The sequence below is a fragment of the Falco naumanni genome, chromosome 1 (assembly GCF_017639655.2).
Source record: "Falco naumanni isolate bFalNau1 chromosome 1, bFalNau1.pat, whole genome shotgun sequence".
Classification (NCBI taxonomy): Eukaryota; Metazoa; Chordata; class Aves; order Falconiformes; family Falconidae; genus Falco; species Falco naumanni.
Window position 1 is genome coordinate 84,159,286 of NC_054054.1, and position 16,197 is coordinate 84,175,482.

Consider the following 16,197-nt stretch of genomic DNA (forward strand, 5'->3'; position numbering starts at 1 on the left):
ACTCAAGTTTAACTGATACACTGACTTTCTACCATTTCTTTGTAGAAAATGAACTATGGCTGGGCTTTCTACCATCACAGAACAGGGAGCAGGGTACAAGACAATGCTTGTACCCCCACTTCCTTGACTCTCCTATACTTGCTACAGGCTCAGCAGCAGGATGTTGACCCTTCACTTTTGAATTCTTAAGTTTTTTGTATGCTTTAAGGAGGAGTTTTGCTCCTGCTGTTATAAATAAATGATCAGTTTAGATTTCCACATCACATTTGGCAATGTTTTTTTGTTTTTTGTTAAAAGGTAAGAGGATTTGTTACTCTGAAGCCATCTGAAAACACTGCATAAAAATGAAATTCTCTAGTGCTCTGTTTTTAAAACTGTTTTATTCCAGTAATTTAGCATTCAGTATGTAAATGTATACAAAAAAAAACCCCAAAAAACCAAACCCTAAAATTGAAAAAAAATGTGACTGCATCACAAAGAAGTAAAGTATTTAATTTTGTTCTTAATTTAGGTGCCTTGCAAGATCTTGGCCATTCTCCTTCATTTTTTCTTCCTGAGTGCTTTTGCATGGATGCTGGTGGAAGGATTTCATCTTTACAGTATGGTCATCAAAGTATTTGGATCAGAAGAGAGCAAGCACTTATATTATTATGGAATCGGATGGGGTAAGCATTTAGTAGCTTCTTGCTTTAAGTCTGCTCACTGTAGCACAAGATTCTATTCAGAAGCATATGTAAAATTGCCACTTATGGTCATAGTTTGCCTTACTGAGAGTAGGTCTGTTGGATAATTTTCTGACTGTAATCAGACTTTAAAATGTATAGTCCTAAACTTAATTCCACTGCAGTGAATTCCATGACCTCACTAGGCCAGATCAGATCCTTAATTACCAAATCAGTAGCTGGAGTGTGGGAGGGAGGTCTCACTGTACTGGCGAGTTCTCTTTTTGGTTCTAATTCACAACACGGGCGTATTCTATCCATACTCTGCAAACTATACCTAAAAAGCTGGCAGACTAGCACAGGAGTATCACGAAACTTCATTAGTTGATGCTTCGTGCCTTGAAATCCTTAGATGAAAAAGGCTGCACAGAACCTCAATATTACTATTAAGAATAAAAAAGTCGTCCTACGACACAGGGATCTCACAGATAACAATTCACAGCTTTTTAAATGCAGTAAACGAAAGCATAATTAGTGCGCATATTGAGGAGTCGAAACCAAGTATTTTGTTTGACTTTTCACAGCAGATGAAAGCTAGCTTGCTTTCACTGTCCTTGAAGTGCAGCAATGATGCTTGACAAACCTCCACGTTTAGAAGAAGAAAACCTCATACACTGAGTCAAAAGGAGACATGTGAAAAGATAGCAAAGGAATATCTATGTAATTACAGATAATTTCAAAATAATGTTAAAACATGCATTATCTTCCCCTCGAATTTATTTGGAAGCTGAATGAAAACCAGATATACCAATAATAAAGACCTACTGCCATCAGAATTGGAATATTTAGTATCTATTGGCACCATGCAGACGTGGGTGATGGTAATGCTGTTCACTTACAGCTGCTTACTTGTCCTTTTTTTAATATGGACTTTTTATTCTGTATGTTACTCCTCTTTCATTTTAAAATCTCTTTCACAGCAGTTCTGTCTAAGGGCCATTTGATAGAGTGCTGTGGTGAACATGGTATGTGCTAGATTGAGGGGACAAACTGCAGTTTCATTAGTTAGGAGTTTTTTTCTTTACCTTCATTGTTTCTCTGCAACAGGTTCAAGAGTATCGCATACGCATGTCCTTATCCTGGTTGCCTTAAGTTAGTTTTTTTTCTCTGGAATGGCTGGTTTGTGTGCCAACAATATGCACCTTAAAGCTTTGGTTGCCGAAAACATTTGAAAGCTGTTTTTGCTGAGTTTTCAGTAGAGTTGTGTAAAATATTCTCCCCCCCCCCTCCCCTGCCCCCATTTTTTTTCAGGTACATAGACCAAAAAGTAAGAGAACCTAGATAGGCTGAGGGTTGAAGACATTGAAGATTTGTAGATTCTTCTAGATTCAGTGCTAAATGTAGAGAAACCTGCTGATTTTAGTCTGGTTTCTTCTGTATTTCTTTAAAAAATAAAGAGCTTACTCATGGAATACAAATATGAGTGCATCAAACCAAAGAAAATGTTCTCATAAGCCCCTGAGAACTCTTTTCTCCTTCAGAAATACTATGTAAAAAGCTTCAACAGTCAATAAAATAATTAAGAACTGACATTTAATTCAGTAGGGTATTTGCTTATAGCAGATGCTTTGATTAACTCAATTTACAATCAATCATTAATTACTTTATGGAAATAAATTAATGGTTTATATGTGCTGCAATGCGCCTTTACCTATTTTTTCTGGCATTTTGTGTAAGGTTTACTTATTGTAAAATGGCAGTGATCAACAAAGTGATTTAGAAGACACATGGATAAACATGGCAGCTGACTGCAATATGAATAGTACTAGAAATTGCATTTTGCCTCATTTAATTGCAATACGATTGCTACCACTCAATTAGTAGTAATTAGCACAATGAGTACATAGCCTATTCATATGTAACCCAATGGGATGTTAAACATGGTTACTAAAAAGTCTCTTCAGTCTTATTTTGAATAATGCTTTGGACCGTAATCCCTCAGCCCCAATAGTAGTTGTCACCAGAACAGATGTATGTGGCAAACAGAGGAGGCACCAGCAGCACAAGGTTCAATATCAGTCCTTCTAGCAATGCCTTTCTTGGCAAGGATGGGAGAAACCCAGTGGCAAGCTGTTTAAATGTAGCAAAGGTACTGTTGGAGACAAATAGTGGAAGACATCATCCATGCAACAGTAATACGCTTCTCTGTGTAAACCTTTTAAAAGCCCTTTTTTGACAAATATTTTGATTTTGGAAAGCACATTCCAATTATTACTCCTACAGTGACTTGGAAAAAAAAATGTTTTCTGAAATCCAGTAAATCTACCATGTTGCTAGGAAAGTGATTTGTGTTGTTCTATTTTTTCTGATCTCAATCTCAAACTATTTGCATTTGAATTAAACATTGAATTTCCTTAATCATATCTGACATCATGTCATTGCTGCAAGTGAGTCTGAACATCGCTTAGGTAATTTTGCTAGGCAATGGCATTCCAAATTATTTATCTCTTGATAAGTATCAGGGCGACCTTCATTCAGTCAACAGCATCACAGCTCGCTGTCTGGTATGCAATTCCAATGCTCATTCAGCTGGTAATAAATGTTGCTGGACAACAGTGTTTTTAGGGGGAAAATCCACATTGCAGTGTTCACTGCTTAAACACTTAAAAGGATGCCTAAGTTTGTCAGTTCCCATTTTCTCTTTTGTTAGCATGTTGGCACTGAATAGGAATAGAAATGTTTAGTTAGAGATCCAATATCAGTACTGCCTTCAGCAGCAGGGTGAGCTTATGTTCTACGGGGTAGAGTCTGAGTTGTTCCTTCATGAACCTGACGAAAGTATAGTAAGAAATAATTATATATATTCCATAAAATCCCCACATCTGAACAGAAGTCTTGCAAGGCTGGGAAAAGGGGCTAAAAAGGTTTTGTCCTATAATTATTTTGTTTGGGTCTTAAAATGAGGGTAGGTTTACATTGAATCAAACTGTCAAAAGAAGCTGAGCATTCCTCTGCCATCTTGAGACCATATTAGATACACGTTTCAGTATCTAATAAAAATGGCCATTTTTTTATACTTTGGCACTGACCAAAGATGGTCAAAAAAAGTTGAAAAGAAGGATGTTTCATGTTATGTTACTCAAAACAGATAGTTCGTTTCCCCGTTCTTTGCTTTTAATTGAAGTGTGAATGCATTTGACTTTTGCAAACTCATAGTTCCTGGAATAATGACAAACCCCAGTCCTGAATTTAAAAACTCAGCCCCATCATTCTTATTTAAGCAGGAACACTGGACTAAGTGCATGTGTAAAAGTTTGCAAAGTCTGTATTTATGACCAGTTGACACTTGAGGCAGGGAATGGAGATGGGGCCAAGGAACTCCACACTGAGTATCATCGATCTCCTAACGTCTGTTGAGATTTCTGAGAGGTATGACTCTTGTAAAATGAATTCAGTGGTAATCAGAGAGAGAGGATACCAAAGGCGCAGAGTTGATTGAAGTTTCTGTGTATTATCTTTAGTCCCAAGGGTGCTAAAATTACTTCAGAGACAGCAGTTGTCAGGAATTCAAAGGAAAACAATTTGAGGAAGGTGATAATATCCTACCTTTAAAACTACATTGACACTGGGGGGAAAAAATACTTTGTTGCCTTGGTGGTTCAGCATAACACACAGATTATTCTAGCAAACTTTTCCCACCCACCTATTTGTAGGACACTGATGACAGAGTTTGTGATACTCAAGATTTTGTTGTGGCACTTTGGCCTTAACACGTTTTTTCTGTTTCAGACAATTTCCTTTCCTGTAGAGACTGCCTTAAAATGGAGATTTTGTTCTGAGCTGTCAAAAGACCTAAATTTCTTTATTTGCTGTTGCCTGTTGTAGTCCCAGACTTCTGCAGAGATGTAATGTAATGCAGCAGAAGAAAAAGAAACTCCCAGAAAATTAACTTCTATTTTATAAATGGAAGAATATGCTTTCCCCTATTGAGCAAAGTAGATTTTTTCAGTATTAGAAAAAAATATATACTTTCATTCGTGTCTAATGCTCCATCTTTCTCAATCAATGATGTATTTATTTATGCCTTTTAGAATTAATGTCTTAAAAATGCTTTGAGTTGTCTGCCATGGAGTTTCTATAGCCTGTCTGTGGTTTGTTTTTGTTTTTGTTTTTTTGCTAGGTATAGAAGATACAGAAGCTTTCAAAATACAGTATACAGATTTACAGGCTTTTTCCATTTTATTTATCATTAGTGCCTAAGAAACACGAAGCTAGTGAGTTAGATGTGAAGTTTAATGCTGAAGAAGAGGACCTAGCTGACGTTAATTTCAGGCTTCACCCTAGTGACTGTATTTGGGCTGAATTCAGGGAGAATTTTGTCTGAGCAAGAGTTGTGTTATTTGGCTTCCTGTGCCAGGTATTAAGAGCTTATGCCTGCTCTGCAGGCTGTATTTTGATGCTGTGTTTGGAAGGCAGCGTTAAATTAGCTGGTATGGGGACCTGGAGTACTCGAGCTGCAGCAGCACATGGCTCCATGTGAGCTGATTTACCCCATTTGAATGTGATGCTGTATTGCTCTAGGACAGCAGAGACACAGGTGACACCAGTGCCATAGATCAGCTGCCAGAAAGGTGTGCTAGAACATTTTCATCTGATACTGTGCTCTGGAAAGCGTGGTCTGTTGCATCATAAATCTGGCCATTTGGAATAGGGTTGGTGAGTGTATTTGTAGCATCTGCTAACAGAGACAACATTCAGATAAAGTAAAAAACCATAACCGTAATTCTTTCATGGATGCTCACCAGTGCCAGCACAACGCTTAACATTACCTGTCATGAGTGTAGACTAACCTGCACAGCCCTCATGTAATTTCTAAAATTTACTGACAAAAAGATTAAGAAAACACACTTACTTTGTGTATAATATATAATCCATATGAATTCTTCAGCCCAGATCAAATCTTATGACCCCCTTAGGCTAAATACATTTTTAAAAACTTTTACGGAATTTATTGAGTGGTTGTTTCTTAAGGGAAAACTACTCCAATTTCACTGTAACAAAACCTTCAAGCTCCCGTTGCCATTATTCATTTAATATTTTGTCAATGCGAAGAAAAGGCAAACATTGTGCTATAGGCTGCAGACCATTTTATTCTCACTGACTTAGCTCATTTTATGCAGATGACTGCTCTATGTTTCATCTGCATAAATTTTATTATCTTCCAAAGGAACTCTGTATTTAATTTTCTTCTTCAATGCCATTTAAAATTGATAAAAGAGTCATGCCAAATCCTTCGAATATTCAGCACTGGACTGCAGGGGAAAAAAGGCAGACTAGCTATATAAAGGAGAGCAGCTGGGCACAGGTGTTTTTGCTTCTGTGACAAAGTCCCTGTCATGGGAGGACAACCTGCATCAGAAGACAAACAGTGCCAACCCACAATGTCTGCTCGGCAGCCGAAGAGGTGACTGGGAGTGGGTAGGCATACCCGAGGGACCTGTAGTCCAGGTAGCTCACATACCCATGGCAGACAGAGTTTCAGCAGGCAGGCTTATGTCTGTGCTTAATTGCTCTGCTGAATGTAATTATTCTGCATTTTCTTCAAATGTGTGTAGGAATTTCCTTTCTCAAATAGACAACTGATATAAACTAAAATCTTGCCTTTCCTTAAGTCTTACACAAATATTACTTCTAAGGGGTTATTCCTGATTCATACAAGCATGGGAGAGCAAAATCTAATTCACAGGATATTAAACTGCATCCTGCAGAATGGATTCCAAAGTTTAAGATCTAAACGGTGCTTATAGGAGCTGCTTCTTAAGTACTGAGTGTCTTATTTATAAATGCAAGGTGCTTCTAGCCACAGTCATTAAAGAATGAAAATACTTCATCCAAAAATTATAGTTCTGCCAGTACAGGAAAACTTCACAGAATTTTCTGAGGATGATGTTGGTAAGATTAAGCCGAAATTACTTGACAGAGAATTTTGTAAAAGCCTCATGCAGAAAACCTGAAGAATTCAAAAGAAAATCAAAACCTTAAGCTGTCATGTCTAATACTCTGTCTGGGACCTGGTTATTAAATTCCATAAGATGATAAAGGCCCAAACCTTCACATTTTATGAAATCATAAGGGAATTAACAGACAGCCATCTAATATTTAAAGGGATGAGATTTTCCTATATTCAGAACTGTTGGCAAGATAAAACCTTCCTTCCTTCCTTCCTCCCCAGCGCCTGGCCTGCCAAGCTGTGCTGAACTGGCAGGCCGGGTATGGCAGTGCCGGGGCCCGAGGCACCAGCTCCCCTGACAGCAGGACCATCACTGCCTGCCGCGGTGTCATTCCTGTGTAGTCCCATAAAGCAGCACTCCACCTCCTGGGGTGCAGGACACCGGAACGGTCAAAACCCCTCTGGAAACAGAGTCTAGTTTAAACGCAGAAATCTTGTAGACCTCTTACGTATTTATGTTAAAATAAGTCTTGGTTGGGCATCTGAGCGGGATCTGAATTTGCTTCTCTCTTTGTAACTTGTCTCTTGCTGCTGTCTGTAATGCTCTAGATAACGAAATGTTGCCGATTCTGTCCTCATGCCTGCTGGTCATGCACCCCTGTGAGAAACGCGACTTCAGTTTCTAGGTGGTTTTGAATTCTTGAGAAGGTGCGCTCACCTAGGGGAAAGTGGCTAAAACAAGCCTGATGTTGCTCCACAGGATATCACTGCTGGAATAGCATGAGACGGAAATTACATAAACAAAAACCTGAAAAAGGACGATGATTCTCAATGAAATTACGATGATTCTCGATGAAACTAGCGCTAAGTCGGTTTAACTGTTGAACTAGTGCTTTATTGACAAGTCATTTTGTTTGTCTGACATTAATTGATTAAAACATGTTGTATTGCACAGCTGCAGGCGGATGTCAAGTTAGAATTAATTCTGAAATTACTCTGAGCTGTTCTGTTGTCGGTACAAAATCTAGCTGAACTTGCAGGGTTTACTGGAAGATGTAACAAACAAACCTACTTTTGTTACTAATATCACCGTTGACTTTGCCTTTTTGCAGGCTGCCCGCTGGTCATTTGTGTGATTTCTACAACATCGTCCCCAGACAGCTATGGAGAAAGTGGCAAGTGAGTATGAAAATGTCTTCACTCCAGGTGCAATAAGGATGAAAAATATGATGGGGAGAAAACCTCGTTGATCTGTTAACAGGGCTGTAGTTCTGCAAGATCCTGCTGAGGAGTAAGGGAGACAGCCTGCAAAAGCCCAGCTGTTGTATAGGCATATTCTTAGACCTAGAAGCCTCAGGTTTGCTTTGTACTGCTGAGATGATGCACAAAAAGCTCCTGACGCATTTTGCCCATTTTTCCCTTTTGCTGCAGAGGCACAGGGCCTCCTAGAGTGAGATCGGCTTAACCCACACAGAGTAGAATGCAGGCTGAAACATTTCTAACAAGATGAGAATAAGCTTTGATTAAAGATATTTAATCTTTTGAAGAAAACTGCACTTAAACATCTGAAGATCTAGAATGGATAGTGTTGAAATCTTTGAAAATTAAGTTACTTTCTAATTTGGAAAAAGAAAAGCAAATTTATCTGAAATTTGCCAGCATCACAGGATTCAGTCCTACCACAATGTAAGCAGATCTGGAGCAAGGGTTATTCTTGTGTGTGTGTTAAAACAGCTTGTATCATCACTGCTGTAGGAAAGACATGAAGCTGACAGCACATTTCCCAGCCTCTTCCTCACCACCAGCCAGGCAAGGCAGGGAGAGCTTCAGTTTGTCTTTTGCTACAATGACATTGCTCACAGCACTTAAATGATTGCCTGTGATACAGGACACAAGAACAACAAATAGCAAATAAAACCTTTCCTTTCTTCCCATCTTTCCACCCCTAATGCTATTTGAAGGCATGCTGGGGCAGATAGCTGTCACTGACTCTTTACAAGACACAAATCAAAATGAGATCCTGCCTCAGATTCCCGAGGGTGAGCGGAAAAAAGCTTATTGATGCTCTATCATGTCTCTTGCTTTTAAAATTCATCAGTCTTTTTTTGCACTCTCTTTTAGTCTCCTTTTTAATTAAGAACATTACTAATTAAATGACCATGTGTTTTATCTAAAATCATTCTGATTTTTCTCTGCAGCTGCTGGCTTTCACTAGAGAATGGAGCAATCTGGGCTTTTGTGGCACCAGCGTTGTTTGTAATTCTGGTAGGTAAAACCACGGCCGCTGCTGTTCTCTTGTTGCACGTCTGTGTCAGCCACACAGCAGAACTAGCTGAAGGTCTGATGTCAGTCCTTGTGCCAGGCCAGTGAAACAAGAGAGGTGTTTGGTCCAGAATTACGTTGTTCCTCCTCTGATTTTTTTGTGTGGTACATGGTTGCGTATTAGTTGATGCATATCAATTCTCACACTATTCATTTCACTGTTCCAAGGCAAAAATACAACCTGAAATAGGGGGACAGCCCTCTTCTGAAACCGCCCTGCTGGGGCCATTAATAACCATGTGGAACCAAGTAATCTTGGCAGTTTTAATAATTCGCAGAAAGATTTTCCAACAGAGCAAACTCCGTGTCTTGTGTTTCATATACACCAGTCAATGCTGAAAGGCTGATTCCACCCCACTGGTGTTTGAGGCTTTTGCTTTTGCAAATGCCATCAGTGAGGATGATCAGCAGCAGAGTTTGCAAGCTAGCAGGAAAGGGTTAAAACAGTAGCATGAGCTGTCACCCTTTGGGTGAGCTCATGAAAGGTGCCTGTCTTCTTGTCTTCTTATGGTGGTGAGGAATTTGTGCTATCCCTCTGCCTTTGAATTCCGTGCCCGCTGATGAGGCAGGGCTGTTAAGGTGAATTTGCCAGGGTTCAGGTGGCTACTGCAAACAGCTCTGCCAGCTATAATGAACATCATCTTTCCAGGGGAGGGTGCAGATTCCTGGCTCCGATGATGATACATGGATGCTCTAGCAGTTTAATTATGCTCACACATTAAATTACAGTGAGTTGTAGCTTAATCACTATGATTACTTAAGGAGTCAGGGGTGCTTGCAGGGATTAAGTGGGAGATTATTCCTCTTCAGCGCTGTTTCCGATACTTTAATTGATCAGGTTATCTATGATTTTTGCTGCAGGTTATAATGTCAGAGTGACAATATGAACATGGAATAGACTCAGTCATTAGTGAAATCAGGTTGTCTTTAAAGCTTTAAATAGATTTTAAAGGCATGAGCCCAAATCTAGACCACAGTCTGCCTGCTGTGGTGTTTAAGGAGTCAGGTAAAATAAGATCCTCAGTACCTGCATGGAGGAGCATCAAAAGGAGCCAATGACGGTACCTTGTACTTCCCTAAGTGAGCTAGGATTTCTGTGGAAAGCACAAAGAAAAAAACTGCCCCAAATTTCATCACACAGGAAACCCCCCCAGATCCTGCTCACAAGCCAAAAGAAGGAAGGAGAGCTATTCATACAGAACTAGCGTTTACCGTTGCGTATCTCTACAGCTATTTGGCAAGCAGAAGGTGGCTCCTTGGCTGACCTTTTCCATCACAGGCAATTTTACACTGCAGCTGAGTGGACATCCTAACATTTGCCTGGGATACAGTGTAATCAGCACCTCTTTTAAGCAGCCCAGCCCAGCATCTTCTGCTCAAGATACAGCCTCTGAAAAATCAGGCTATACAACCGTACATTAAAAAAACAGTGAAAATAGTTGCTGTATTGATGTGACAGAAATTGTCTCATGTTAGCATTTTAATCAAATTATTAATGGCAACGCTTGGCAGTCCCTGTGCAGTAAGGGCAGAATTTCTTTTACCTAGGTGAAAGCATGTACATATAAATAAGAAACATTGATCACTGGATTAGAGCTGGCTAAACAGGTCCGGACTTTGTTTCAACAAACTTAATACCTTGGACGTTCCCTATGTGTGTTTATATTCAAAGATTCGTAGATATTGATGGCTGGAGAACAACTAAAATAATCTAATATTCAAATGTCTCCTCCTCACATTAGCACTTGCTTTCTGGCCATGGTTCAGCAGCAAAGGAGGAAATGAGATGCGACCAGTAAAATCTAATCTTTCCCAGATGCTGTCCAAAGATGGTATTAATCGAAACATGCCAGATAGCGACACGCTTACTCACCTGAGTGAGCACAGCTTTCAACAATTTGCGTGCGTAGCTGTTCGCCAGTGAAAGTAAGGGTTTAACTGTCTGGCTCTCGCTTATGATATATAGTATTTGTGCAGCTCAAGTTATGTTCTTGTGTATGATACAAATATTTTGAGAAAGAGAAAGGAGTGAGCTCACAAGGTTGATCCACATAGAGCAATTTGTTAATGGTCTAAACCCAGCTCTGCGCAAAACAGCAGCAAGCTAGCTGACAGATTATTCTCTCCGGGCATTGAATGTGCTAGCTGAAAAATGTGTTGGTGCCTATAGGGAAATAATGAGGCTAAACACTATTTTGTGTGTGCATGTGTGCCTGTGCTCCTTAAATAACAAATTAGCCACTAGTTGCATGAATTAGTGTTTAGCTCTGAAAAGACTTCTCAAAAAGCACTTTTTGCCTACTTCTGTGCACAGTTGCTCTCTGCCAAGAAGAAGGATTATGCTGTGAAGAAATCAGGGGGACTGCTCTTTTCAACTCCCACTCCCTAGAGACTAGGCAGACATAGTCGTCTTTTGTCCTGCCACAGCCTCACAGGCAATATATACATCATGGAGCCTTAAAACAGAATGATGTGGTGGGAGTGTGACTGGGAAAGACGTACTCATGCATACTTTTCTGAGGTGTAATTCACAGCACCTCCCAGTCCTATATGGTTTCCTCTACCCAAAGTGCTCTTTCCTTGGGGTTTGAGTCAAGGGATGTGATGAAGCAAATAGATGCTTCTTTGTGTAGGTCTTTTGGCTTCTACCTGCATCTTAAGGTTTAAAGATTGCTCTCCAACACCCTCCAAAACCACAGCACCCAAGCCTCTATTGCATCCTCTTAAGGAACCTTTGCAAAAAATTGTTGCAATTAATTTGAATTATTGAGAACCAAACTAAGTGCAGCCAAAGTTGGCCTGGGTCATGCCATCAAAGGAAAAAAAACCAACCCAGCCTTGACAAAACACCTGAATTTTTGGAACAAGACATTAAAACTTCTGGCAGAAAGCTTTGTTTGTTATCAACCATCTGCTGCCTTGGTGATTTTTCATAGATACGGCAGAATTAATGAAACTCTGCAGAAAGCATCTGTGTACACACATGGGTGTGCTGCAGACAGCAAACAATGCAATGCAGGGGGAGATAGTGAGCTGTCGTGGGAAGTCCTCTATATTGTTTTCCCTGTAAGTAGCTGTTTTCCTGGTGATTCTTTATAAGTCTTTTGGATAAACAGCATTTTTATGGAGCTAAATGATTTTCATTAGCATACTGCTAACAGTTCTCTGCTGTGGGGACATCAGCTTTGTAACCAGTGACTTCAGATGGGAGTCTGTGGAAGTCAGGTCCCAAGCACAGATGTCTTCAGTTGGTACTTGCTTATGAATATTCAATATACCAAAAAAATGCTCTCCTTTATACCTGCTGTTCAAACATGATTTAGTAAATTCTGTTGCCTCATGGTATTCATTCATACTTTTGTGTAACAGTGCAGAATTAGGATAATTTCCGTATGTTGAACAGTATATTACTCAGCAGGTAGGCCCAATGATTGAAAAGTGACAGTCCGTGTCCCTTATTAGACATCATTCATCATGGGAAAAGGTGACAGAATTGGACCCATAGCGTTTAAAGGCCCTGAGACAGCAGGATTCCTTGGAGTCACTGAAATCAAGTCTGTAAGTGCTGTGGTGGATTAGAGCACAAATGGACAGAGCTACTGTCCAAAAAAGAGCACAGCTACTAAAGCTTCTCATTTTTTCTTATTAGCACTCAGTTGTGAGCACTTTTACTATTTTGAAATTGAATTCCTTCATTATTTTAAAATTAAATTCCTTCTTACTTAACCAATAGGAAAGCATGCAACATTTTTTTGAACAAGGGGACAGATGGTAAGAAATTTAAAAATCAATGATTAATATCAGGAAACAGAAGTCAAGGATCTGTTATACCTTAGATTTAGTATTTATTTTCTTGTCCAACCTCAAACTTTTGCTCTGATACTCAGCTCTGACTGGTGTGACACTACATGCATTAATATGAAGTCATGGACTTAGAAGTCTAAAATAACTCAGTTTAGTCTATTCCATCTGTAGTTGCTCTGGGATAGATGGGACAAGTGAAATTAGGCTATCCAAAATCATTCTCCCAAATTTTTACATTGATCTAATTGAATGAACTAGCTGTGTTTTGAAAGGCATAATACCCAGTAATGATTTCTGATGTGCCCCAGCACTGGGCTGCAACTGCAGCACCTTGCAGCGTTGGTGTGCTACCAGTGATGTTGTGGTAAGGATCAAACAAACGGGCACCATGAGAGAGTATATTAAACCTCAGATTGCAAGAGACAGACAGTTATAACTCCCTGTACCACTGGCCAAAACTGAAGTGGAGCCTAAAATAGTTTGTGGTTTTAGAGGAAAGCTGGTCAATGGATTTAATTAAGGCAATATGTTTTATCCTTTTTTTTTTTTTTTTTTAAGTTCCTTTGTGCTGCCAAGCCTTTTCTTGGCTAGGATGCAACACACCACATCAGAGGGTTTTACACATGGGATTCCTCCACTGTACTGAAGAAAAAAAATCTCATGAGACTTGGAGGAAATCTAGGTGAAATCCCTGAAAAAAAAAAAAAAAAAAAAAGAGGGAAAGAATTTGTCTCACTGTAGCTGGTTTGAGAAAATTTTGATGAGATTTTCAAAGAGGTCCTTTTTACTCGTTTAACTGTCTTCCTGATCTGACAATTTTTAGTCAGATGAAGCTGTCACTAGAGTGAGCCAGAGCTCCCTGACATCATTGGGATCTTTCCAGGGGCTCTGGTGGGCTTTGGATCAAGCCTACAGTAATGGGAACTGGCAGCTCCTGCTGATTTCACAGAAACTTGCAAGTGCCTGGGGTTGGACAAGCTGCCTTGAAAGGAGTCCTGTGAGTTAAGAAACAAGCTCTAATGTTATTAGCTATTTTATTTTTTTAAATCAGATTGCGGCCAGTACCTGCAAGCAAAAATATTCTGTCACTGTGCAACTTTAAGGCAAAATAACTGCAACTGTCAGGTAATGTGGCCTTTCAGAAAAGTAAGAAATAGGAACTATGTACAGTGAGTGCCCTTATCTAAATGTTCATTTTCCTAGTTTGAACATTCTGATATAGGTTAAAGCATAATGAGTGTTTGATCAACTAAGCATTCCCTTATTGAAATCACTGGCCACGTACTTACGTCAGATGCCAAAAAAATCATTGGAGGAACAATTCAGTGGCTGTATTTTGGTTTCCCATTATAGGGGCAGGGGAAATACCTCTATGCTTTACTTACTGAAACATTAACAAAGGAAGACATTTGTAGCTAATCTGTTTATTTAGGCTGGATAAGATTAATTTCTCAAAATAACTACGCAAAAATTTTCAAGTGGTTCAGGAAATTTAAATATAGAACTTCAGGACTTGAGTGTGATGATTCATTGCTAATTTTACAAGTACCTTGTTTTTTATCAGCAGTGAGATCACAACGTTTCCTTCTCATCTTTCAAACATATTAATAATGCACCCTGGAAAGGGTACAGTCACACTGACTGCACAAGAGGAGAAGCTCAAGGCCTTTTTAGATTTCCACTTTAGACCATCCAAAATACCTAGGAAATTAATTTCCATTTTATTTTATATAAAGAAGTTAAAATTCAGCTGCAAACAGAGAACAGTTTGTGCTTTGGAAAACCATCCGATTTGTCTCCTTGGAGAATATCTTGCTTGTGCCATTTTCATGGCCAGATCTTAGGGTTCATGTCCAGTTTGAAAGAGAGGTAGCAAGATTCTGAGCAATTCTTTGTTGGCGCTTATAATTCATAACTTCTGTTGACTTCTGTAAGATGTAGGAAATGCAAAATTTGAAGAAGGAGGTTTCCTCTTTTTTTTACTTCATTGGATTTTTGGGGGGTTACTGTTATAATATAGATTGTTTAGGCACAATCTGTGTATTTTTAAAAATGCTATGCAGGAAGAAAAATCTAGGAGTGTCCAAAAAGCATCAGGAATGGAAGAAAGCATTACAGTTAAGGGCTTGCGAGGCTGGCAGGAGTGTGCTGTTGTCTGCAGGCATTAGGAAAAGGGATCATGGAGCAACTGTGCCAGAATGAACTTGGAACCATCACTGAGACATCTACAAGGAAGTGTCAAAAAGGGATGACTGATACTTTGGATAAAAAACTAAAAAAGGCTGCTGAAAGATAATGTGTCAGGAAAGAAGTTAAGGGTATAGAAAGGCATTTTCTTTGTGATTCCCATGAAAAGCAGGAGTAATGATGATGATCATTTGGTGGACATGCAGCAGAAAACTGGAGAGTTTGAAGGAGAAGAAGAGAGAAAAAGAGGAAATGGAACGTTCATGTTCATCATCTGGTGCTTCAGTCAGCGTGCATATTTAGCATATAAATGGGTTTCTCAAAAATGTTCACTACCACCTCAAAGAATTTATAAAAGAAATTTACAAAATAAGATTTGCTGGGAAGAGGGAAAGTGAACCCAAGACCACTGAATTTCACCTCTTGTTCATCTCCATAAAGCTGACTGAACAAGTACACTTGTAATTGACAAGCTGTCAGTTCCACAGGGTATTCTTTGGACAGGCTAAAAAGCCGCAGCAGAAATCAACTGTCACAACTATGCTGCTCCTTTATACCAGCTGATGATCTGCCCTTAGAAATCTGGTATAAAGGGAGTGGTCAGAAGATTTGAAAAATACCAAAGGAAATCATGAGCATCAAACACAAACATTTGTTAGTTGACTCATTCTCAGAATTAAAATATGTCAGAATAGAGTATGATTATTGAATTTTAACTGAGCAACAGCACTACTTTGAAGTGTCTTTCTTTTTGTTCTGTAGTTTAGGATAGTTTTGTTCTACCCATGCTCTTACCTTGATGCTAAGTATCAGCTTTGTAGCTGGTGTGTAACTTCAGAAAGGAAGCTGGGAATATGTCTTTCACCTTCACATTCTCTCCTTTGTTTTTATTTTTTCCTTAAACCCAAGATCTTTGCACAGCAAGACAGTCTTTGCCACATTTCCTTTAAGTGATAAAGATTTCCTTTCATTCTTCACCTGTGACTCCAGAGCAAACTCTCCTTTGTTAGACATTTTCAGTGTTAGTCTTTTCAAGATTTCCTACTTTGCTGGTGGGGGTTCTTTTCCTTTTATTGATGTTTCTGCTGACATCAAAAAGAGCAGGACTTCTGAAAAGCAGAGTTCAGGCTTAACATATTTTCTTCATTGCTCCTTAAAAATAATCTTGTGCTTATACTTCAAGCTGACTTTTGTAAGAAACAGGAATTACACAGTGAAGTCTACGCAGGAAAGGTGCCTTCTGAAGTCTGTGCACATGCAAGCACAAAACCA

The 16,197-nt window shown here is 39.2% G+C and overlaps 1 protein-coding gene across 3 annotated transcripts in view; it reads left to right on the forward strand.

The window, feature by feature from the left end:
* Positions 1–16,197, forward strand: part of ADGRD1 (adhesion G protein-coupled receptor D1) — a 160,404-nt gene that overhangs the window by 113,453 nt on the left and 30,754 nt on the right. For all 3 annotated transcript variants that reach the window (XM_040601951.1, XM_040601944.1, XM_040601961.1), the window contains 3 exons: positions 512–665; positions 7,725–7,791; positions 8,811–8,877. In XM_040601951.1, the coding sequence (XP_040457885.1) occupies positions 512–665; positions 7,725–7,791; positions 8,811–8,877 (288 nt within the window). The remainder of the gene's footprint in view (positions 1–511; positions 666–7,724; positions 7,792–8,810; positions 8,878–16,197) is intronic.